The 25,351-nt window shown below is 43.8% G+C and overlaps 1 protein-coding gene across 2 annotated transcripts; it reads right to left on the reverse strand.

Annotated features, from left to right (window-relative positions):
- Positions 1 to 350: 350 nt before the first annotated feature.
- Positions 351 to 24,721, reverse strand: LOC138663917 (zinc finger protein 25-like). Of its 2 annotated transcripts, none has more exons than XM_069750290.1 (7): positions 24,577 to 24,721; positions 15,849 to 15,998; positions 15,569 to 15,748; positions 15,362 to 15,485; positions 15,181 to 15,278; positions 14,892 to 14,982; positions 351 to 4,327 (listed from the first exon to the last, which is right to left on the reverse strand). In XM_069750290.1, the coding sequence occupies exons 1-7, from the start codon at positions 24,601 to 24,603 to the stop codon at positions 3,267 to 3,269; spliced, it is 1,731 nt and encodes a 576-aa protein (XP_069606391.1). In that variant the 5' UTR covers positions 24,604 to 24,721; the 3' UTR covers positions 351 to 3,266. The 2 variants fall into 2 exon arrangements, with proteins under 2 accessions (XP_069606391.1, XP_069606390.1); XM_069750289.1 differs by having other exon boundaries at positions 351 to 4,330.
- Between the last annotated feature and the right edge of the window lie 630 nt (positions 24,722 to 25,351).

Below are 25,351 nucleotides of genomic sequence, written 5' to 3' on the forward strand. Positions count from 1 at the left end.
TGCCACCACTACAGGGCAGTGGGAAGAGAGTGGCTAAGTGCCAGAATTGCTGCATCTTATAGATGCTCCTTTTCTGCGGTGGGTGGAGGCAGATGTTTTTAGCTGGGGGGAGCAATAACCATGGTCCATTTCTAGGCTATCAGTATCTGCCCTCAGTCACTGGCTTTCCCTCTTTGGCACAGAAAATTGCGCGGGAGCCCACGCCAGTTTTTTTCCGTGAAAACATTCTTTTATTAAATACATACAGGTCCCAAATTTTACACACACATAGCACTAACAGTATTAGACACTGACATATATAAATCTAATTGTTCTGCTATGGTTTACTGTATGTAAACCATGTCTCCTATCCTGTCAGCTTCCGCAATAATTTTGTAGAAGCCGAGACATGAATTATCGGCTATTCTGCTATCTCTCTATAAAATATATATATATATATATATATATATATATATATATATAATGACACACGTGTCACTGACATATACATATATACACATCCTATGTGTATATATACACTTGATACTTGGTTGCACACCCTTTGGCACTGATGACAGCCTCCAAATGTTTTTTGTAGTCATCTATGGACTTCTTGCACTTGTCAGCTGGTATTTTCTCTCACTCATCCTTTGCAGTTTGTTCAAGCTCTTGAATTTTAGTTATTTTTCCCAATAACAGATTTCAGTCCACCTCAAAGATTTTCAATGGGATTGAGGTCAAGTCTCATTGCTGGTCATTTTAAAACAGTCCATTTTTTCTTTTTCAACCATTTCTATGCAATTTTCAATGTGTAATTTGGGTCATTGTCTTGCTTGATGACCCATGATCTTCAACTCAAACCAAGTTTTCTTACACTTGGTAGGACATTTCACCCTAAAATCTTTTGATAATTCTCTGGTTTCATGATTCCTGTGATATGGTCAAGGTCTCCAGTACCAGATGCAGCAAAGAAGCATCACAGCATTTTGGATCCTCCATCATGCTTAACTGTTGGTAGGGTGTTCTTTTCCTTATAAGCTTCATTGCATCATCTGCAAACAAACTGTTGATTTGCATTGCCAAAAAGCTATTTTTGCTTAATCTCTCCACAGAACACTTTCCTGGAAAAATTGTGGTTTGTCAAGGTACTCTTTGGCAAAGATCAGTCATTCCTTTTTATGTCTTTTCTTCAGCAATGGTTCTTCCTTGGGCTTTGCCCATAAAGCTCTGCTTGGTTTAGTATGCAGTATGTCCAAAGACATACTGAAAGGGAATTTAGATTGTGAGCCCCATCGGGGACAGTGATGATAAGGTGTGCAAAAAAAATGTAAAGCGCTGCGGAATATGTTAGCGCTATATAAAAATAAAATAAAAGATATGATACTTGTTGAAACCATGACCCCAGACTGTTCCAGTTTGGCCTTCGAATATTTGAGGTGGTTTTTTTCCCATCATTCTTCGAAGACATCTCTTGTCAATTTTCCTCTTGCCCCCCATGTCCAGGGAGATTCCATGCTTGGCAAACTTCCTAATAAAATTGCTCACTGTTGAAACTAGGATACCAAGGTCTTTGGAGATGGCCTTATACTCTTTTGGAAGTCTTGTTTGCTAATAATATCAGTTCTGATGTCCTCAGACAGGTCTTTTGTCTTCAACATTGTGACAAGAAACAGAGCCTACCATGTGGATTTTTAAAACACTGAAGTCATCATTCATTGGCTAATTTATGTCACATGGTCACCGACAATTAATCACAGGTGATTCTCATTTGTGATTTACCACAGGCGAGTCAAAATGTCTTTCCATACTAACTTAGTTTAATCAGATTTTATTGGTTATACATAACAAAACTTAGCATAAAATTTTTTTTTTTTAAATTTCATTTGGGCAACCCAGGGCCTTATTGCATACAATAACCAGAGAATTATAATACTGCTCTTGTACATCCAAGTTGATCACAGATGCATTTAAGAATTTATACACTATACTATTTTCTCCGTATTGTTAAAGATATATCAAGTAGAGAGAAAAAAAGAAAAAGACAAACAAATGAGAAACCACAACATTGGTGAATATTGCTGGCTAAGAAGGATATATAAATTCTATTAGATTTAAAAGTAGGAAGAGGGAGGAAAAAAGAGATCATACAAGAGATAAGACAAACAAAGGGAGGACAGGATGGAGATGAGTAAGGAGGGGTGGAAATTTTTAGTCCATATTTTCCCTATTCGGAAGGATAAATCGCTTCCATACTAATTTAATGTAAAGGGTGACAATACCAGTGTCACATCAAGCTTTAGGTTTTTCTATTTTTCCCTCCCATTGTTTTTTGTTTTAATTATTGTATATTATTTGCTCTTTTAGGTTTAAATACGAGTGCTCTATACAAAAAAACTTTCACTTGATTCATTTTTTCAGGAGATATTTCACATTATTTACTGAAAGAGGACCTGTCAGCAGAATTTTGCTAAGTAAACTACAGGCATTGTCAGGGTGGCGCTGTTACAGTGACTAACATGATACATAGGGTGAAGAAACCCATGTGGTGGTTCTTGTGTAATCAGTGTTAGTTTTCAGTTAATGATATGCTCGTTGTTCAGGGTGGGACTGTAGGATAAGTCTCTTCTTCCTGCTCTAAGCCAGAGAAACCAAGTAAAGACCTGCCCACAGGCCCAAAGCACAAACATGTTCCTGCTCACAGAGACAGAGAGACTGTGCTTCAGAGCGGCGTGTGGGCAGGTCTTTCCTTGGTTTCAATGCCTTAGAGCAGGAAAATGAGACTTCCTACTGTCCCTCCCCGAACAACAAGCATATCATTAACTGAAAACTTCTAACGTTGATTACACAAGAAACACAAAGAGGATTTCTTCACGCTAGGTATCATTTTAGTCAGTGTAACAGCACCAACCTAACAATGCCTTTAGTTTACTTAGCAGAATCCTGCTGACAGGTTCACTTTAAACCTCATGGGCGCCAATAACAATGAGCATGACTGTATCTGTAAAACATTTCACACATTCTGAACATGAATATGGCTTCTCTGTGTGAGTTCTTTGGTATATAACAAGACTTGATTTTGCTTCAAAACATTTCCCACATTCTGGACATGAAAATGATTTATTGTCTGTGTGAGCTCTCTGATGTGTAGCAAAATGTGATTAAGTTGCAAAACATTTCCCACATTCTAAACAGGATTATGGTTTCTTCTCTGTGTGAGTTTTCTGGTGTTTAACAAGATATGAATTCTGTGCAAAATATTTCCCGCATGCCGTACAGAAACATGGTTTTTACCCTGTGTGAATTCTCTTGTGTATAACAAGACTTGATTTTTCTGCAAAACATTTTCCACATTCTGGGCATGAAAAAGGCTTCTCCCCTGTGTGAATTTTCTGGTGTTTAACAAGATGTGATTTCATTGCAAAACATTTCCCACATTCTAAACATGAATATGGTTTTTCCCCGGTGTGAATTCTAAGGTGTGGCACAAGATCAGATTTCTTTATAAAACATTTCCCACACTCTCCACATGAAAAAGGTTTCTCCCCTGTGTGAGTTCTCTGGTGTCTAACAAAATATGATTGATCTGCAAAACATTTACCACATTCTAAACATGAAAATGGCTTCTCCCCTGTGTGAATTCTTTGATGTTTAGCGAGATGTGATTTACTTACAAAACATTTCCCACATTCTGAACATGAAGCAAGCTTTTCCTTTATATGAAGTTTCTCATGTATATTAAGATGTGATTTCTGGTTAAAATATTTCCCACACTCTAAACATGAATATGGCTTCTCCCCTGTGTGAGTTCTCCGATGTATAGCAAGATATGATTTGTCTGCAAAACATTTCCCACATTCTAAACAAGAAAAAGGCTTCTCCCCTGTGTGAGTTCTTTGATGTTTAACGAGACGTGTTTTATCTACAAAACATTTCCCACATTCTGAACATGAAGCAAGCTTATCCTTTGAATGAATTTTCTTATGTGTATTAAGATTTGATTTATGGTTAAAATATTTCCCACACTCTGAACAAGAAAATCTTTTTTTCTCTACATGATTTTTTTGCTGCTTAACAACATTCATCATTTTCAGATAAAAATATTTTCCACATTCTGAAGATGGAAATGGTTTCCTTACTGCCAGATCAATTTGATTTTTAATGACCTTTTTGTGACTTTTATTTTTCCTAGTAGTCTGTGATGGATCAGAGAATATATCTTTGCTGTGAAGAGATGATGGTATATCTGGAATAATGGCATTAATTTCACTTGTATCTTGTATGATATCAAGGTCATCTGATTTTAAAACTGAGTATGTCAGATGTCCGTCTGGTCTTCTGGTAAAATCATCTGCTAAAAAATAAAATCTATTATTTTTGAATAAAATATTCTTAAAATATATATTTTTACATATGTATATAACATGTTGATTGAATTTGTGACATAACTAGCAATTTCTATTATTCACTAAGAATAATACAGTTCACAATGTAAAAGTAGACCTCAGTTTAGAGCAAGAACCAGTAGAGAATGATGTTCGACTCTTTGGTTATGCTCCATCCCAAATATTAGAATAAGCCACAAAAAATGCAAAATAGCTCAAAAATGATATCAATCAAAGCTTCTATTCATCTCACTATAAACAAACTCCTACTTAGGTTTATCATCTTAACTCTTTCGTGCCCGGTCCTCTTTTTTGCCTTCATCACCGAGCCAATTTTTACAATTCTGAACACTGTCACTTTATGAGGTCATAACTCTGGAACGCTTCAACCGATCTCAGTGATTCTGAGAATGTTTTCTCGGGACATATTGTACTTCATGTTAGAGGTAACATTTTTCGATATGACTTGCGTTTATTTGTGAAAAAAATGGAAATTTGGTGAAAATGTTGCAATTTTAAAACTTTTAATATTTATGCCCTTAAATCAGAGAGTCATATCATAAAAAGTAGTTAATAAATAACATTTCCCTCATGCCTACTTTACATCAGCACAATTTTGGAACCAAATTTTTTTTAATTAGGACGTTATAAGGGTTAAAAGTTGACCAGCGATTTTTCATTTTTTTCAACAAATTTTACAAAACCACTTTTTGTTTAGTGACCACCTCACATTTGAATTGACTTTGAGGGGTCTATATGAAAGAAAATAACCCAAAATGACACCATTCTAAAAACTGCATCCCTGAAGGTGCTCAAAACCACATGCAAGAAGCTTATTAACCCTTCAAGGTGCTTTACAGGAATAAATGGAATGTTGAAGGAAAAAATAAACTATTACTTTTCTTTTACAAAAATTTTCCTTTAGACCTAATTTTTCTTAGTTTCGCAAGGGTAACAGGAGAAATTGGACTATACATTTTGTTTTGCAATTACTTCTGAGCATGCCGATACCCCATATGTGGGAGAAATCTACTGTTTGGGTGCACAGCAGGGCTCGGAAGGGAAGGAGCGTCATTTGACTTTTTGAATGTAAGATATGCTGGAATAATTAGCGGTTGCCATGTCACATTTGGAGAGCCCCTGATGTGCCTAAACAGTGGAAACGCCCAAAAAGTGACACCATTCTGCAAACTAGACTTCTTAGTGAACTAAATATTGAGCCGTCAAAATAAAACATTTTTTACCACAAAAATGCTATTTTAGCCCACACTTTTTTACTTTCACAAGGGTAGCAAGAAAAAATGGACCCCAAAGTTTGTTGTGCAATTGCTCCTGAGTATGCCAATACCCAGTATGTGGTGGAAAACTACTCTCTGGGAGCATGGCAGGGCATGAAATGGAAGACGCGCCATAATTCAGGGCAGGTTTTGCTGCATTGGTTTGAGGGAGCCATGCCACATTGGCAGAGCCCCTGAGGTGCTAGAACAGCAGAAACCCTCGTTTGTGACCCCATTTTACAAACTACACCTCAATGAGTTTATCTAGGGGTGCAGTGATCATATTGACATCACAAGTGTGTCACAGAATTTGATACCACTTGTAAGGTGTCGAGTTCCCGCCGCTGCACAGGAGGAATCTCGAACCATGTCCGCTGCGGTCTCCCATTCTCCTCCAGCCGCAGTGGAACCTGCTGAGCAGACGTCGATCCCAGCGTCTGGCTCAAGCTGATACTGTGCTCTTGGGTACTGCTGCCTTTCCAGGCTCTGCCTTTGTAGCCAGCACCGATCAGGCGCTTCAGGGACCAAGTCCTGCTTTTCCCACACTGAGCATGCCCACAAGACGACCTCCCATTGGAGGTTGGGGGTCACGTGCTCAGGTCCTGTTGCGGCTCCTATTGGACCATCAGGAAGGTCCCGGAGTGCTACTACTATAAAAGGTTTGCATGGCCGCTCGGCCATGCGCTAGTGTAAACTGTTTAACTTTTGTGTGTGGATGAATGCCTGTCTATGGATGAAAGCTCCGAATCATTCCCATCCCTAGTGTTGTTGCCTGCTCGCGAATGGTAGAGCTACCTAGCGCCTGGCAGTGCTATCCTGCACATTAGCACAAGATACTGTTTCTGGTTAGCGACCGCCAGAGCGGCACCGTGCGCAGATAGTGCGCTTTCTTGGCCTTTGTTTGGGTGGTTAGTGGTGTCCGCCAGAGCGGCGCTGCACGCACTCCTGTGCGGATAATATTTAGTTTAAGTTAATTCCCTGGCACCACAGTAGTGGTGTTGAGCACAAGTGATCTAGAGGAACTCTTACCAAGAGTCTTGGGACAGAGTTCTGTGTCGCCTTGCTTGCGCTTTTTGTGCGGTATTACGGCCCTGTGACACAGCAGGGTTCGCTTCCTTCATACCGGATGAAGCTAACCCATGTGTGTACTCACATTATACCGCCATATAGTCCATCATTACCAAACAGCAGGTGTCTTAGCTGTACGGTGGACCCCGGACTGCGAACGCACCATATATCATTTCTAATTATTATTTGGTGCGTTCCGCCAGTCCTAACACCATTGGGCAGTGAAGAAAAAAATAATTACATTTTTACCACAACAAAATTGTTTTAGACCCAGATTTTACATTTTCACACTGGGAAATGGGTAAAAGTGGTGCCAAAATGTGTTACACAATTTCTTCTGAACTTGGCAATACCCCATATGTGGCGGTACAGTACTGCTTAGCCACACAGCAAGGCTCTAAAGGGACAGAGCGCTATTTGACTCTTGGAGAACAAATTATTATAGAATAGTTTCCAGACTATATAAAGAGCCCCTAAATGCCATAAAAGCAGAATCCCCCCTCAAGTGACCCCAGTTTGGAAATTATACCCCTTAGGAATTTATCTACAGGTGTAGTGATGATTTTGACTCCATGTGTGTTTTCCAGAAACAGGCAGCAGTGGATGTTGCGGAGGGAAAAATGCAAACTGCCATTGTAGTGACCAGTACACTGTAGTGACCAATACATTATGCCCAGCCCGTGCTTCTGGATACATGCACCCATAAATTAGTCAGGCTCTCATCACTATAGAATTTCCAAATATGTACCGTATTTTTCGCTTTGTAAGATGCTCCGGATTATAAGACGCACCCCAAATTTTGAGGAGAAAAATAGGAAAAAACTTGTTTTTAATAAATTGGTGGGGCGTCTTATAATCCATGCGTCTTATTACTTACCAGGGGTTGTGGCTGCGGTGGATCAGGGTCCCAGAGTCGTTGCTGGAGGCAGGAGTGGAGCATTGCTGCAGGCTGGGATGAGGGGGTCTGCAGGGGGGCTTCTGTGCTGCAGGGGGCTCCTGTGCTGCAGGTTGGGATGATGGAGTCAGCAGGGGGGCTTCGGTGCTGCAGAAGGCTCCTGTGCTGCAGGCTGGGATGAGGGGGTCTGCAGGGGGCTCCTGTGCTGCAGGCTGGGATGAAGGGTTCTGCAGGGGGGCTCCGGTGCCGCAGGGCTGTCTCCGATGCTGCGGGGGGCTCTGGCGACATTTTGTGAAAGATCAGAGGCCCCCGGCACTTCTTCCATGCGTTCCTGTATGACTGACTCCGGGAAAATGGCCGCTGGAATCTCAGGAGATGAGATCTTCCATTCGTTCCTGTATGACTGACTCCGGGAAAATGGCCACCGGAATCTCGAGAGATGAGATCTCAGCGCTGAAATCTCATCTCCCGAGATTCCGGCGGCCATTTTCCCGGAGTCAGTCATACAGGAACGCATGGAAGAAGTGCCGGGGGGCTCTGGCGACATTTTGTGAAAGACCAGAGCCCCCCGGCACTGGAGCCTCCAGCATCACCCTGGGCAGCAGCGGTGGCGGGCGGCGGCGGGCCGCAGCGGCGGCGGACACCCCCTCATCCCAGCCTGTAAGTGGTATATCCGCTTTGTAAGACGCACCCCCATTTCCCCCCCAAATTTGGGGGAAATAAAGTGCGTCTTACAAAGCGGAAAATACGGTATATTATATATGTGGTTTAGGTACACTGTGGGGCTCAGAAGGGAGGGGGGCATTTGAATTTCGGAGCACAAAATTTATTTTAGGGGGTGAGAAGCCATAACGCTTTTCCAAAGCCTTTGTACTACCAGTAATGTGGAAGCCCCCTATATTTCCGTTAACAGATGACGGACCAGAGTGAGGACTTGCTTTTTTTTGTGGATTTAGTGGAAGCTTTTATTGGGAACATTTTACATAACGTTTGGGATCACATTTATCCACGGCTCTACGCTGGGCACTTACTTTGGGGTTTCTATCTAAATCTCTGAGTGACGTGACAGATAAAACCCCAATCCATTCACTATAATGAGGGAGCAGAGTTTCTCTGGACTCCGTCTGGCCTCTGTTCAGTGGTGTCCTTCAGCTGTGCACAAAACTGGCTGACTGCGCTTTTATGTATGACTAAAAAGATGGACACCACCGGATCACAGGTCTTATGGCGTTCACAGTGCCTCCATCTGCCTCATTATGGGGAATCTTCCGCCGAGGGTTCCGTCTGAATCACGTATTTCAGAGATTTACACGGAAAACCGGTACAAGCACTCAGCACAGAGCGCGATCTTTGGGAGGCAGAATGAAAAAAAATCAACAGCATGTGAAGAATTGGTTTTATTTATTTTTTACACCGATTGTCATGCAGTATAAGTGATTAGGCGACTTTATTCTTCCGGTCGGTGCGATTACCGCGATACCAGATTTATATCGGATTTTTATGTTTAGCTGCTGTAACACACTAAAAGACGCTTTTTATTGCAAAAAGCATCACCATATTTTGAGAGCTATACACTTTTCATATTTTGGCCGACAGAGTCATATGATGGCTTGTTTTTTGCAGGACAAGATGACGTTTTCAGAGGTTCCATTTTTATTTTGATATGACTTTTTGATCGTGTATTATCCTACTTTTTGTTTGGCGGCAGGATGAAAAAGCAAGAGTTTTTGCTCTTTTTTTTATCTTAATTTTTTTATATATGTATTTATTGGTTTAATATTTTTTCTTTTTTTAATTTATTTTGTGATTTTTTTTAAAAATAGTTTTAAAACTTTTTTTTTTTTAAACTTTTGTTTACTTAGTCCCTGTATGGGAAATCAATTTTTACTTGTCTGATCACAGGTCTCTTACAATGCAATACACGTGTACTGCATTGCAAGAGACCTGTAAGTTTTCCACGTTTTACACAGGCAGATCGCTTGTTAGACTCAGCTGCAGGCTGAGCCTTAGAAGCCACCGTAGCTGGAAGTCATCACGTGACTTCCAGCTGCTATGGCAACGCGGAATCCCCCGTGATGATGTGATCAGATCTCATCACGGGGGGCGTCAGAGAGGTGAGTATAGCAGGGGGCTCCCTATGCGCGCTATCTTCTAAATGCTGCGATCACGGCATTTAGAAGATAGCAAAGGGTTAACATCATTGGGACCTGATCTAATCAGGTCCTGATGATGTCACCTGACAGAGCAACGGTTCTGCACAAGAATCGCAGCGCTTGCATTACCCTGAGGCCTGATCGCTGCTAGACCACCCACCATTCATAAACGTGGGCGCTACACAAAGCCCTGCAAGCGCTGACATGTATGTACAGTCGGCGATTATGAAGCGGTTAATAATATGGCTTCCTTAAACCAATCAAGCACAAGCTGTGCTCATAAAGCAGAAAATTCCTCCTGACAGTTTCTAGAGGAGAACATTTTTAATGTGTACTTCCTCATTAGCAGAGAGGCGCTATAACAAAGGTGAAGATACCGAGGCAGATGGGATGTCTCCACTCAACCAGAAACATTACATGGCTGAAATGGAAATGCAATATTGATAATAATCTGATATCAACACCATCCAAGGATATATCTGTGTGATACATCAAGGGACATAATCACTTCTGTGGGATCAAGGACCATTATTTTCAGCCTTGAGAAACCACCCAAATACGATATCAATTTGATTTGTGGATATATCATAGTCGTATATGCGGAAAGTATGCTTGGAAAACATGGCTCTTAAGTTTTCCCACAAGAATTTTCTTATAGGATAATATAACAAATTTAGAATTGGATCTTTGCTCACATGTTCCATGCATGAAAATAGCCAACTCTCACCTGACCAGGACGAGAGGTGAAGAATTAGACCCTTTGTAATATCTCCTCCAAAAGACCTCAGTAGTACCCAAGCGAGAAGTGATCTGTAAATCTGACCTACTTTCTGCTGTGATTTCCCTTGCAAAGAATCTAATGTTTTCCATCAAAACGGTAAGTGGTGGCATTAAGAAGTTTGGCGTGGATGAGTGAACTGGTTATTGGGTGAGCTCAGTTCATTGTAAGCCTATTGCGGTAGGGGAGTGGACAAGTGAGTGTGAAACGGCGTCGTCCTTTACAATTACATCTGAGCCATGTGTGCAGTGAGTGGGTGGTGTTTATGACACTGTAGTAAGAACAGCCCATTTTATTTACAGTGTTTGTTTCTCCAGAAGCACAAGCTGGGCAATATGTATTGGACACTATAATGAAATATGTTCAATTTTCAATGTGCAACAGTCACTGCATCTAATTTTTGGAAAACACCTATGGAGTCAAAATAATCACTACTCCTATAGGTAAATACCCTGAGAGCTAGAATTTCCAAAACAGGAACACTTTATGGGTTTTCTACTGTTCTGTTTTCCTGCCGTTCTGACACCTTAGGTGATCTGCAATTAGTATCTGCAAATTATTCCAGCAATATCTGTGTCCCAATCGCTAAATGTCACTCCTTTTCTTTTGAGCCCTGTCATGTGCCCAAACAGTAGTGTACAACCAAATGTAGGGTACATTGGCGCTTTGTATTCCGCGAAGCACCTACAGGGTTAAAACACTTCCTAAATATGATAATTGATATTATGGGGAGTGCATTTTTCTTTTAAATATACAGTATCGGTCAAAAAGTTATACACACAAAATATGGGTTGAACCTTAGGTTTCTTAACCCCTTTACCCCCGAGGGTGGTTTGCATGTTAATGACTGGGCCAATTTTCACAATTCTGACCACTGTCCCTTTATGTGGTAGTAACTCTAGAACGCGTCCATGGATCCTGGTGATTCTGAGTCTGTTTTCTCGTGACATATTGTACTTCATATTAGAGGTAAAATTTCTTTGATATGCCTTGCGTTTATTTGTGAAAAAAATTGAAATTTGGAAAACATTTTTGAAAAGTTTGCAATTTTCCAACTTTAAATTTTCATGCCCTTAAATCACAGAGATATGTCACACAAAATACTTAATAAGTAACATTTCTCACATGTCTACTTTACATCAGCACAATTTTGGAACCAAAATTTTTTTGTTAGGAAGTTATAAGGGTTAAAAGTTAAACAGCGATTTCTCATTTTTACACCATGTTTTTAGGGACCACATCACATTTGAAGTCACTTTGAGGGGGTCTACATGAGAGAAAATACCCAAGTGTGACACCATTCTAAAAACTGCACCCCTCAAGGTGCTCAAAACCACATTTTAAAAAGTTTATTTACCCTTCAGGTGCTTCACAGGAATTTTTTGAATGTTTAAAAAACAAAAGTATGCCGCTACCCTATATGTGGGAGTAAACCACTGTTTGGGCGCATGGCAGAGCTCAGAAGTGAAGGAGTGCCATTTTACTTTTCAATGAAAAATTGGCTGGAATTGAGATCGGACACCATGTCGCGTTTGGAGAGTCCCTGATGTGCCTAAACAGTAAAAACCCTCCCTACCAATGACACCATTTTGGAAACTAGACCCCCTAAGAAATTATCTAGATGTGCGGTGAACACTTTGAACCCCCAAGTGCTTCACAGAAGTTTATAACGTAGAGCCGTAAGAATAAAATAAAAAATTTCACAAAATGCATCTTTTCACCCCAAAATTTTTATTTTCCCAAGGGTAACAGGAGAAATTGGACATCAAAAGTTGTTGTGCAATTTGTCCTGAGTATGCTAGTATGTTTTGCAGGTGCCATGACCCACTGGGAGAGCCCATGAGGTGCCAAAATAGCAGAACCCCCCATAACTGACCCCATTTTATGAACTACACCTCTCCATGAATTCATCTAGTGCTGCAGTGATCATATTGACACCATGGGTGTGTCACTGAATTTTATACCATTGGGCAGTGAGGACAAAATAACTACATTTTTACCACCAAAGTTTAGTTTTAGCCATAGATTTTACATTTTCACACAAGAAGTAGGTAAAAATGGCAACAAAATTTGTCCCACAATTTCTACTGAACGTAGCAATACCCCATATGTGGCTGTACAGTGTTACTTAGCCATGCAGAGAGACGCGGGAAGAACCCAACTGAGCATCTCTGGAGAGACCTGAAAATGGCTGTCCACCAACATTCACATCCAACCAGACGGAACTGGTGAGGATCTGCAAATCCAGGTGTGAATTACTTGTTGCATCATTACCAAGAAGACGCATGGCTGTACTAGCTCAAAAGGGTGCTTCTACTCAATACTGAGCAAGGGGTCTGAATACTTATGACCATGTGATATTTAAGTTTTTCTTTTTTAATACATTTGCAAAAATTACTACATTTCTTTGTTTTTTTTTCAGTCAAGATGGGGTGCAGAGTGTTCATTAAAAAGAACAAAATGAACTTTTTGGAATTTTCCAATTGGCTGCAATGAAACAAAGAGTGAAAAATTTAAAGGGTTCTGAATACTTTCCATACCCACCGTATAATGCTGCATACAGATTGGGCCCCATATAATGCTCCATACAAATGGGCCCCATATAATGCTCCATACATAAAAAATAAATACTTACCACTCTTCTTTCCCCATTGGCTGCAGATCTGGTCTCCTTATCTCCAGGATCTTGAGCCTATTCTGGCTCTCTGCACTGCTCAGTGCAGAAGACGTGCTGTAGTGATCACGCTGAGAAGTAATAATCAGGAGACATGCAAGAGACGGGACCTGCGGCCAGCAGGTGATTAGGAGAGCTATCTATTTCAAACAGGTTAAAGTACGTGGGCCCCATAGCATTCTGGTTTACCCAACGGCTAGTGGGCTCCCTGCTTTCTCAGGGCCCCAGTACTTGCCCGTGTGTGCAGGGTATTGATGCCGGGCCTGCGTAGGAGCCAATATTGTCTGTCAGTTGAGTTTCATGACTACATCTTAGCCATTTTGACATAGTCCAAAGCGAAAATGTCAAACTGCAATCAAACATCATACCTAGCTATCCTTTAGAAAGAGAAGATGTAGTGTGAGTTCTACACAAATAAGTAAAGAAAGTTTTGGGTAGAGGAGCAAGTAGTGGTCTAGTGGCAGAATTGTGACCACACAACTGTAATATGGCCGTGTAAGGAGGTAGAGCAGACCGCGGGTACCTGCAGGGTCCGGAACTACAAAGGCTGCATACTGTGATCCCGGGGGGGAAGCCTTAGTGTGGGCGGACCTTCCCCTGCTGTCTGGGGGGAAGCCTGAGCAAGGAGGACCTTCCTGGGAAAGGAGAAGGGCAGAGAGCCAGAAAAGGGCACGCAGGTGCAGAGGCATAAAATTAGTAGTGCGCGAAACGGAGTAGTCTGGTGCCGGCAGAGAGGAGTGTGGGGAGCAGCGCAGTGAGGAGTGTGCAGATCGACACGCAGAGCAGTGAGCAGCGCACTCTGCTTCCCCCATCCGAGTGTACACCGGTGTGGCAAAGGGCCATATAGAAGGAGCCCCGTAGCATGCAGAGCGGAGCCATGCAGAGCCGAGCCATATACCCCCAGACGAGCCGTGCAGACCGAGCGGAGCTGAGCCAGCTGTGCAGAGAGATAAGTGCCTGCCCTGAGAGCACCAGCAGCGTACAAGCCAGTGCCTGTCGTCGCCCGCTGCCAACTGCGGGCACCAGGGAGAGAGAGACGAGCGGTGAGAGTCCGGTCTCCGTGTCGTGAGTACTACACATGTACCCCATAAGAGTGACCGGGGACAGTACAGACCTTCGCACCCTGACTGGGCCATTAAACACCTACCGAGCCACGCTGGGCTTATACAAGACCATGACCGGTATTACCGTGGATGTCAGGAGAGTAGTACAGGAGATACGACTGGCTTAGACAGTAACGTGGCCCATAATCTTGGAGGCATCTATAGTATATGGACTAGGGGCAGTGGAAGGTACCGGAGACCGACCACTGTCATCAGAAGACGGGGAATTGTTGTTTGCTGAACTCCATTAATAAAGGACACTGCGCTCGCCGTTGCCGGCGCTATAGATTACACAGCAGGAGCTGCAGTGTTTGGACTTCCTGTAACCCGTGTTCCCATATTGTCGGTATTTGTACTGTTGTACTTCAGTTTTGCCACTTACACCATTTAACTCTTTACCTCCCTGCGTGGAGTGTTTCCCCTGTAAATAAACCTGTTAACGCTTGCTCTGCTTCCCGTCCGTCACTGCATACCGCATTCCTGCTTGACATCTTACAGCCGGACTATATCACCGATAAAACAGCCACATCAAGTGACTGAGAAGAATCTCTGACTTCTCTACATTTAGTGGTTACTACTCACCTGGGTAGTCATTTGTAGGAATCTCCTCTTCACGTCGTTCATCGCCCCTCACATATGTCTCTGTAGTATTAATATGGGTCAGATCTTCACCCTGAAACAAATATTGTACAAGTCACAGACAGATGGAGAAGTCACATCTATGATCAGCTCTAATCCTGCCATCTTCACCGTTCTTATTACACAAGTATAAAACATATAATACTGGTGGATAAAACAAGGCTGAGCACAAGACCTTCACAGCCGTCTACACATCATAGGGGAGATCTCATGACACCTTCTCTCCATCTACCTGATGATCCTCAGGAACATTGGGATTTTCTTGTTTACAGTCCTGTGGGAGAAGAGGACGGGGACATCTCTCTGGTGTTGTCCTCTTACTGGATAGTACTGGAGGAAACACATATAGGGACTGAATTCATTCTTTACATACAGATCATTATAGGCCGTGTGTATTTAGTCTTGTCTATTACCTGGTGATGTGAGGGGCCAGGGAACCTCCATCATGGTGTCCTTGTACAGATCTTTGTGTGCGTCTAAATACTCCCACTCCTCCATGGAGAAATAGACGGCGACATCCTGACACCGTATAGGAACCTGAAACATACAATGATACCATCATCACCCCGAACCCTTCATAGCATTACTGTATAATGTCCCAGCATTCCCAGCAGTGTCACCTCTCCAGTCAGCAGCTCAGTCATCTTGTAGGCGAGTTCTAGGATCTCCTGGTCTTCGATGTCCTCATATATCAAGGGGTAACGAGGAGGCCTTGTGATTGGTCTCTGGGGTCTTCCCCATCCCTCAGACACAGGGGTCTGACAGCGCTCACTAGAGGTCTTCTTCACTAATGTGTATTCCTGGTTATGGAGAGACACATTACTAAATCTCTCCAGTTCTGTCCATCTGTTATTCCCATAGATAAGAATGATGTAATGTGATGTCATCAGAATCTCTCACCTCTCCAGTAAGCCGGAAGAGGATCTCTATGGTGAGGTGTAATATCTTCTCCACCATCTTGTCCCTGTCCCTATTCATCCTTGATGGGTCAATGAGGAAAATTCTCTTATTTAGAAAATCTCCACCGAGAGGATCTGATATTGTAGGGACCTGAAAGAGAAGATGATGACGATGTAATATAATAAAGGATCCTGTGTACATACAACTACTGGAGATAAGAAGGGAAAATATGAGGAGATAGAACTATTGGGATGATCTCTTAAGGTGAGTTCTTAGTGATTGCTTGCATACATAGAAGACATTGGACACAGGGTCAGATGTGCACTCCTCTCTGGGCAAGAGCTGCCACAGAACTGAACTTTATTAGTATAAACAAAAGAGCATGGTACAATGTTAGGCCCCTTAAAAAATAGTGAGGAAAGAATGGTTGTAGATGACGAGGAAAAAGCTAACATATTAAACACCTTCTTCTCCACGGTATTCACGGTGGAAAATGAAATGCTAGGTGAAATCCCAAGAAACAATGAAAACCCTATATTAAGGGTCACCAATCTAACCCAAGAAGAGGTGCGAAACCGGCTAAATAAGATTAAAATAGATAAATCTCCGGGTCCGCATGGCATACACCCACGAGTACCAAGAGAACTAAGTAATGTAATAGATAAACCATTATTTCTTATTTTTAGGGACTCTATAGCGATGGGGTCTGTTCCGCAGGACTGGCGCATAGCAAATGTGGTGCCAATATTCAAAAAGGGCTCTAAAATTGAACCTGGAAATTATAGGCCAGTAAGTCTAACCTCTATTGTTGGTAAAATATTTGAAGGGTTTCTGAAGGATGTTATTCTGGATTATCTCAATGAGAATAACTGTTTAACTCCATATCAGCATGGGTTTATGAGAAATCGCTCCTGTCAAACCAATCTAATCAGTTTTTATGAAGAGGTAAGCTATAGGCTGGACCATGGTGAGTCATTGGACGTGGTATATCTCGATTTTTCCAAAGCGTTTGATACCGTGCCGCACAAGAGGTTAGTACACAAAATGAGAATGCTTGGTTTGGGGGAAAATGTGTGTAAATGGGTTAGTAACTGGCTTAGTGATAGAAAGCAGAGGGTGGTTATAAATGGTATAGTCTCTAACTGGGTCGCTGTGACCAGTGGGGTACCGCAGGGTTCGGTATTGGGACCTGTTCTCTTCAAAATATTCATTAATGATCTGGTAGAAGGTTTACACAGTAAAATATCGATATTTGCAGATGATACAAAACTATGTAAAGCAGTTAATACAAGAGAAGATAGTATTCTGCTACAGATGGATCTGGATAAGTTGGAAACTTGGGCTGAAAGGTGGCAGATGAGGTTTAACAATGATAAATGTAAGGTTATACACATGGGAAGAAGGAATCAATATCACCATTACACACTGAACGGGAAACCACTGGGTAAATCTGACAGGGAGAAGGACTTGGGGATCCTAGTTAATGATAAACTTACCTGGAGCAGCCAGTGCCAGGCAGCAGCTGCCAAGGCAAACAGGATCATGGGGTGCATTAAAAGAGGTCTGGATACACATGATGAGAGCATTATACTGCCTCTGTACAAATCCCTAGTTAGACCGCACATGGAGTACTGTGTCCAGTTTTGGGCACCGGTGCTCAGGAAGGATATAATGGAACTAGAGAGAGTACAAAGGAGGGCAACAAAATTAATAAAGGGGATGGGAGAACTACAATACCCAGATAGATTAGCGAAATTGGGATTATTTAGTCTAGAAAAAAGACGACTGAGGGGCGATCTAATAACCATGTATAAGTATATAAGGGGACAATACAAATATCTCGCTGAGGATCTGTTTATACCAAGGAAGGTGACGGGCACAAGGGGGCATTCTTTGCGTCTGGAGGAGAGAAGGTTTTTCCACCAACATAGAAGAGGATTCTTTACTGTTAGGGCAGTGAGAATCTGAAATTGCTTGCCTGAGGAGGTAGTGATGGCGAACTCAGTCGAGGGGTTCAAGAGAGGCCTGGATGTCTTCCTGGAGCAGAACAATATTGTATCATACAATTATTAGGTTCTGTAGAAGGACGTAGATCTGGGGATTTATTATGATGGAATATAGGCTGAACTGGATGGACAAATGTCTTTTTTCGGCCTTACTATGTTACTATGGTACAATCTCTGCTTCCTGTCAATTGCTGCCTATCATCCTGCAACATTCCCTTTAATGGTACAATCTCTGCTTCCTGTCAACTGCTGCCCATCACCCTGTAACAATTCCTTTAATTTGCCTGCTGAATGTTTGCTAAATTCATTTGTTGTATTGTATTACATACTTACTGCTGCACATCCATGCTGGGGTCACAGGAGATATCGTGTGCAAGGTGTTACAGCATATGGTTGCAGCCAGGCTCAGTGCCTTTGATTATGTAACCTCCCCCTGGGTGTTGGCCAATTACTGATTTATCCCCCATCAGGTCCCACAAACCCTCTCACCTGATCCTTTTCTCAGCCCTATAAATTTAGCAGCATCTTAAGGGGTGCACGCGTGTGGAGTCAGGCACGCACATCCCTGCAGCAAAGCATCACGCAGCTAAGCATAGAGACGCTGCAGTTATTTCAACTGCAGTTAGTCATGGCAGGAGTCAGAACCCCACTCTATGTATCTCTTTTGGGTATGTCTGCTGAGTTAGCACTTCTTAATACTTGGACCTAGCTTTTCTATTAACCCATCTTACTCCATCATGTTTACATATGCCCTTACAGTGTTTGCTCCACTAATGCTCTCTCTCCTTCACTATCCACAAACCCTAGCACACTCTAACCAAATAATCATCTCCACTGCACACCCCACCTGTCCTCCTCTACTGACCTGCTCCTCAACCTCAAATCTGTCCTAATAAAACCTAAAACAAGTTGCCCACTCTTCTTCTCCCAACTGCTCTACCTTTCTCTGCTTCTCCTCACTGCTGGCGACATATCTCCCAACCCTGGACCCCCACAGCTCATACCTCCCTTGACTACCCCCTCCTATTGCTCCATATCTAATATGAACTACCGCAATCTTTCCAATATAAAACCTGTGCCCCTGACGCCCACCCCCCCTGCTCCCTCTCTCTGAAGCACTCTGGAATTCCTGCTCAATCTGCAATAAGCTTCATGTGATTCATGACCTTTTTCTCTCTCGCAATCTTGCCTTCCTTGGCCTCACAGAAACATGGCTAACACCCTCTGACACAACCACCCCGCTGCGCTGTTACGGCCACTTCCACTTCACTCACACCCCTTGTCCCGGCAACAGACATGGTGGAGGAGTGGGTCTTCTCCTTTCTGCTAACTGCACCTTTAACCCAATCCCACCTCTACCCTCCCTTATCCTCCCCTCTTTTGAAGTCCACTCTGTCTGCATCTACTCTCTCTCCAACCTCCAAGTGGCCATCGCCTTTATTGACCAATTCTCCACCTGGCTTCTTCACTTTCTCTCTGCTGACATTCCCACCATCATCATGGGTGACTTCAAAATCCCCACTGATACTCCTCAGTCAACAGCCTCCAAACTTCTGTCCCTTACTTCATCTTTTGGACTTAATCAGTGGTCCTCCGCAGCCACGGACACACACTGACATACTCTAGACCTGGTCTTAATCTGTCTCTGCTCTCTATCTAACTTCACCACCTCCACTCTCTCTCTATCCGACCACCATCTGCTCACTTTCTTATCCCTGTCCTCCTCACCGGTCACCCATGTCCAGCAACATGCGCACCACCGCAGAAACCTTGCACACCTAGACTCCCACACGCTCTCGGACTCTATCCTACCCCTGGCATCCATATCCTCACTCCATGACACAGATAGTGCCACTGCTTTCTACAATGCTACTCTCAAATCAGCTATTCACACGGTCGCCCCGCTCGTTCACGGCAGGGTGTGACGTATCAATAGACAACCCTGGCACAATAACACCACTAAAAAGCTCCGGCAACTGTCCAGGGTTGCAGAGTGGCATTGGAAGAAAACACATTCGCAAGACGGCTTTACTGCATTCAAACAGGCAACACTCAATTTTAAATCTGCTCTCACCTCTGCTAAACAGGCCTACTTCACAACCCTCGTATCCTCTCTATCCTACAACCCCAAAGTTATTCAAAACCTTTAACTCCCTCCTCTGCCCCCTCACCTCTGCTGAGGACTTTGCCACACACTTTAAAAATAAGATCGACCAAACAAGGCAAGTCTTCATTGTTCAACCACCACAACCCCTTTGTATACCAGACCAATGCCCAAACCCCATAACCTCCCTCTCCAAGATCACTGAAGGGGGGCTTAATTGTCTCCTCTCCGAATCGCACCTCACCACCTGTGCGCTTGACCCCATCCCATCCCATCTCCTCCCCAACCTTACCACCAAACTTATCCCATCCCTAACCCCCCTCTTCAACCTATCACTAGCTTCTGGCACCTTCTCTTCTGCTTTCAAACATACCACAATCACACCTATCCTTAAAAAGCCAACCCTCAATCCAACAGCTATGTCCAGCTATCGCCCAATATCGCTGCTCCCATTCGCTTCCAAACTCCTGGAGCAGCACGTCCATGCTGAACTTTCCTCCCAACTCTCATCTAACTTGCTCTTTGACAATCTACAATCTGGTTTCCGCCCCCATCACTCAACTGAGACAGCCCTGACCAAAATCACTAATGACCTACTTACAGCCAAAGCTAACTGACAATATTCTGTACACCTCCTTCTAGACCTGTCCTCTGCTTTTGACACAGTTGACCACTGCCTCCTACTACAGATCCTCTCCTCCTTTTGTATCAAAGACCTCACCTTATCCTGGATCTCCTCATACCTTTCCAACCGCACATTCAGCGTCTCCCACTCCCACACTACCTCCTCATCCCACCCTCTCTATTGGAGTCCCCCAAGGCTCTGTTTTAGAACCCCTACTCTTCTCAATTTACACACTTGGCCTGGGACAACTCATAAAGTCCCATGGATTCCAGTACCACCTTTATGTTGATGACACTCAGATCTACCTTTCTAGCTCAGACCTCACCTCTATGCTGCCCAGAATCCTCCTTCTCCTCTCGTTTCCTCAAACTCAATGTGGAGAAATCTGAACTCATCATCTTTCCTCCATCTCATAGATCTTCCATACCTGACCTACCTATCACAATTAACGACATCATGCTTTCCCCCGTACCGGAAGTCCGCTGCCTCGGAGTAAACCTTGACTCTGCCCTGTCCTTCAAACCGCACATCCAAGCTCTTTCCACCTCCTGTCACTTCCAGCTCAAAAATATCTCCAGAATCCATCCTTTCCTCAACCGTCAATCTACTAAAATGCTAGTGCATGCCCTCATCATCTCCTGCCTTGACTACTGCAACATCCTTTTCTGTGGCCTCCCTGCTAACACCCTGGCACCTCTCTAGTCCATCCTTAACTCTGCTGCCCGACGAATTCATCCCTCTCCTCGCTACTCCTCCACTTCCCCCCTCTGCAAATCTCTTCACTGACTCCCATTCCCTCAGCGTATCCAGTTCAAATTACTTTTACTGACCTACAAAGCCATGCATAACCTGTCTCCTCCATATATCTCTGAACAAATCACTCGATATCTTCCCTCACGTAATCTCCGGTCCTCCCAAGACCTCCTTCTCTCCTCCACACTTATCCGCTCCTCTCCCAACCGCCTCCAAGACTTCTTCCGAATATCCCCCATCCTCTGGAATTCTTTGCCCCAACACATCTGTCTACCAACCACATTCGGATCCTTCAGACGAGACCTGAAAACCACCGGCGCCGCTATAATGAGGCAAGTTGAGCACTTCGCCTCAAGCGGCATCCAGTCCCTCAAAACAGGGGGCGGCAGCGCGGCACCACCCCCTGCAGTCAGATGTGCCGCAGGGGGTGCTCTCCTGCGGGGTGGGGGGTGCTGTCCTGCAGGGGGGGCAAGGCAGTTCTGAACGGCCAGGTTGTTATAATATAGATGGTATGCCTCTATCACGTGATCTGCCGTCCGATCAGCTGTTTCCGGGTCACAGGTCACTTCCTTTTCCCATCATGGCCGCCTCCATGTGCGTCGTGTTCTCCTTTTGTGCGGAGCCGGAGGGCAGTGGGGATCCGCTACATCAACAGTGGCAAGGTACCGGGGACCGGAGGGGGGAGCCAGGGGGACCGGGGGGCTCCTACGATGCACACGCTCCATACGTCACCACCTGGCTACCCCACACTGGCGCAGGACATATACGTGTGGTCTGTATATATATATATATATATATATATATAATGAGAAGCACCGCCACCAGTTTACTGGGAATCGGGCATAGCCTGTACTTGGTGTTATCAGGAGCCCTCCTGCGGATATCGGGTGCTCTCATAGAAAAAAAACAATGTATCCATCCATGTGAAAGAAAAAATGTGGCAGCATTCACCAATCCTTGAGGTAATGTGGTTCCTTTATTCAATCATGATAAAAAAGCTTTTCACGGCTCGGGGGTGTGCATGATGGACAAGAGTGTGCAGGTGCCGACGACGGCCATTTCGCTCTGAGTGTAGCGCTTTTCCGGGTCAATGCTGTACATTGAATAAAGGAACCACATTACCTCAAGGATTAGTGAGTGCTGCCGCATGTTTTCTTTCACATGGATATACTGTAATTCTATATATATATATATATATATATATATGTATATATATATATATATATATATACAGGTCCTTCTCAAAAAATTAGCATATAGTGTTAAATTTCATTATTTACCATAATGTAATGATTACAATTAAACTTTCATATATTATAGATTCATTATCCACCAACTGAAATTTGTCAGGTCTTTTATTGTTTTAATACTGATGATTTTGGCATACAACTCCTGATAACCCAAAAAACCTGTCTCAATAAATTAGCATATTTCACCCATCCAATCAAATAAAAGTGTTTTTTAATATCAAACAAAAAAACCAACAAATAATAATGTTCAGTTATGCACTCAATACTTGGTCGGGAATCCTTTGGCAGAAATGACTGCTTCAATGCGGCGTGGCATGGAGGCAATCAGCCTGTGACACTGCTGAGATGTTATGGAGGCCCAGGATGCTTCAATAGCGGCCTTAAGCTCATCCAGAGTGTTGGGTCTTGCGTCTCTCAACTTTCTCTTCACAATATCCCACAGATTCTCTATGGGGTTCAGGTCAGGAGAGTTGGCAGGCCAATTGAGCACAGTAATACCATGGTCAGTAAACCAGTGGTTTTGGCACTGTGAGCAGGTGCCAGGTCGTGCTGAAAAATGAAATCTTCATCTCCATAAAGCATTTCAGCCGATGGAAGCATGAAGTGCTCCAAAATCTCCTGATAGCTAGCTGCATTGACCCTGCCCTTGATGAAACACAGTGGACCAACACCAGCAGCTGACATGGCACCCCACACCATCACTGACTGTGGGTACTTGGCACTGGACTTCAGGCATTTTGGCATTTCCTTCTCCCCAGTCTTCCTCCAGACTCTGGCACCTTGATTTCCGAATGACATGCAAAATTTGCTTTCATCAGAAAAAAGTACTTGAGACCACTTAGCAACAGTCCAGTGCTGCTTCTCTGTAGCCCAGGTCAGGCGCCTCTGCTGCTGTTTATGGTTCAAAAGTGGCTTTACCTGGGGAATGCGGCACCTGTAGCCCATTTCCTGCACACGCCTGTGCACGGTGGCTCTGGATGTTTCCACACCAGACTCAGTCCACTGCTTCCTCAGGTTCCCCAAGGTCTGGAATCGGTCCTTCTCCACAATCTTCCTCAGGGTCCGGTCTCCTCTTCTCGTTGTACAGCGTTTTCTGCCACATTGTTTCCTTCCAAAAGACTTACCATTGAGGTGCCTTGATACAGCACTCTGGGAACAGCCTATTTGTTGAGAAATTTCTTTCTGGGTCTTACCCTCTTGCTTGAGGGTGTCAATGATGGCCTTCTTGACATCTGTCAGGTCGCTAGTCTTACCCATGATGGGGGTTTTGAGTAATGAACCAGGCAGGGAGTTTATAAAAGCCTCAGGTATCTTTTGCATGTGTTTAGAGTTAATTAGTTGATTCAGAAGATTAGGGTAATAGGTCGTTTAGAGAACCTTTTCTTGATATGCTAATTTATTGAGACAGGTTTTTTGGGTTATCAGGAGTTGTATGCCAAAATCATCAGTATTAAAACAATAAAAGACCTGACAAATTTCAGTTGGTGGATAATGAATCTATAATATATGAAAGTTTAATTGTAATCATTACATTATGGTAAATAATGAAATTTAACACTATATGCTAATTTTTTGAGAAGGACCTGTGTATATATATACACAGGTCCTTCTCAGCAGGGTTGTGTCAGTCGGTGCTAGGTCTATTCCTCATATGGTCTTCAGTGGATCCACCTCACATTCCAAGGATTCCAGGGCTCCTTCAAGGATGTAGACGCCATCTTGCCACACCACATATACTACTAGCTTATGGAAGGTTAATCATTGATTTCATTAGCCATTCTCTCCTTCACAGAACATGGAAATGTTGTATGACTTTGTCTGAACATATCCTATGTCCCAACATCCCATTACAGTCATAGATAACTGATGTCAGACATAGTGACCTAACCGCTGAGACATTACATAAGAGACTCAAAGGTGCACAGGAACAATACAGCACTGAAGGGGTTACTGCCCCCCTGCCCAGTAATGGGGAATCTCCAGCACCTACCTCCACCTGCAGAGCCGCACACCACATATATGGTAGAGGCGAAATCCAAGTCGGCTAAGGGACCTCTGCTGACGTCGTGCCCATGTGACCGGAAGGGGCGGCGCTTCTTCCTCCATAGAGCAGACAGAGCAGACATGAGGAAGCTGTGGATGTCATGGCGGGATTTCGTGCAGGATTTGGATTTTGAGTGTTTTGTGCAGGATTTGCCTCTTCCTCCATAGAGCAGAGCAGACAGGAGGGAGCTGTGGATGTTATGGCGGGATTTTGTACAAGATTTGGAGTGTTTTGGGTCGTTCTCCATAGTCACAGATCAGGTAAGTGGGAGTCTGCCTGGGGAGAAAAAGGTGATGTTGCTTGCATGGGGCTGCATGTGCATGCTGGACGGGGGTCTGCCTGGGGAGAAAGGGGTGATGCTTGCATGGGGCTGCATGTGCATGCTGAACGGGGGTCTGCCTGAAGAGAAGGGGGTGATGCTTGCGTGGGGCTGCATGTGCACGCTGGAGGGGGGGATCTGCCTGGGGAGAAGGGGTGGCGATGCTTGCATGGGGCTGCATGTGAATGCTGGAGGGGGCTTGCATGGGGCTGAATTTGCATGCTGGAGGGGGTCTGTCTAAGGAGGAGGGGGTGATGTTTGCATGGGGCTGCATGTGCATGCTGGACGGGGGGTCTGCCTGGGGAGAAAGGGGTGATGTTGCATGGGGCTGCATGTGCGTGGGACTGCATGTGCATGCTGGACGGGGGTCTGCCTGGGGAGAAGGGGGTGATGCTTGCGTGG

Source organism: Ranitomeya imitator, chromosome 2 (genome assembly GCF_032444005.1).
Source record: "Ranitomeya imitator isolate aRanImi1 chromosome 2, aRanImi1.pri, whole genome shotgun sequence".
NCBI classification, from domain to species: Eukaryota; Metazoa; Chordata; class Amphibia; order Anura; family Dendrobatidae; genus Ranitomeya; species Ranitomeya imitator.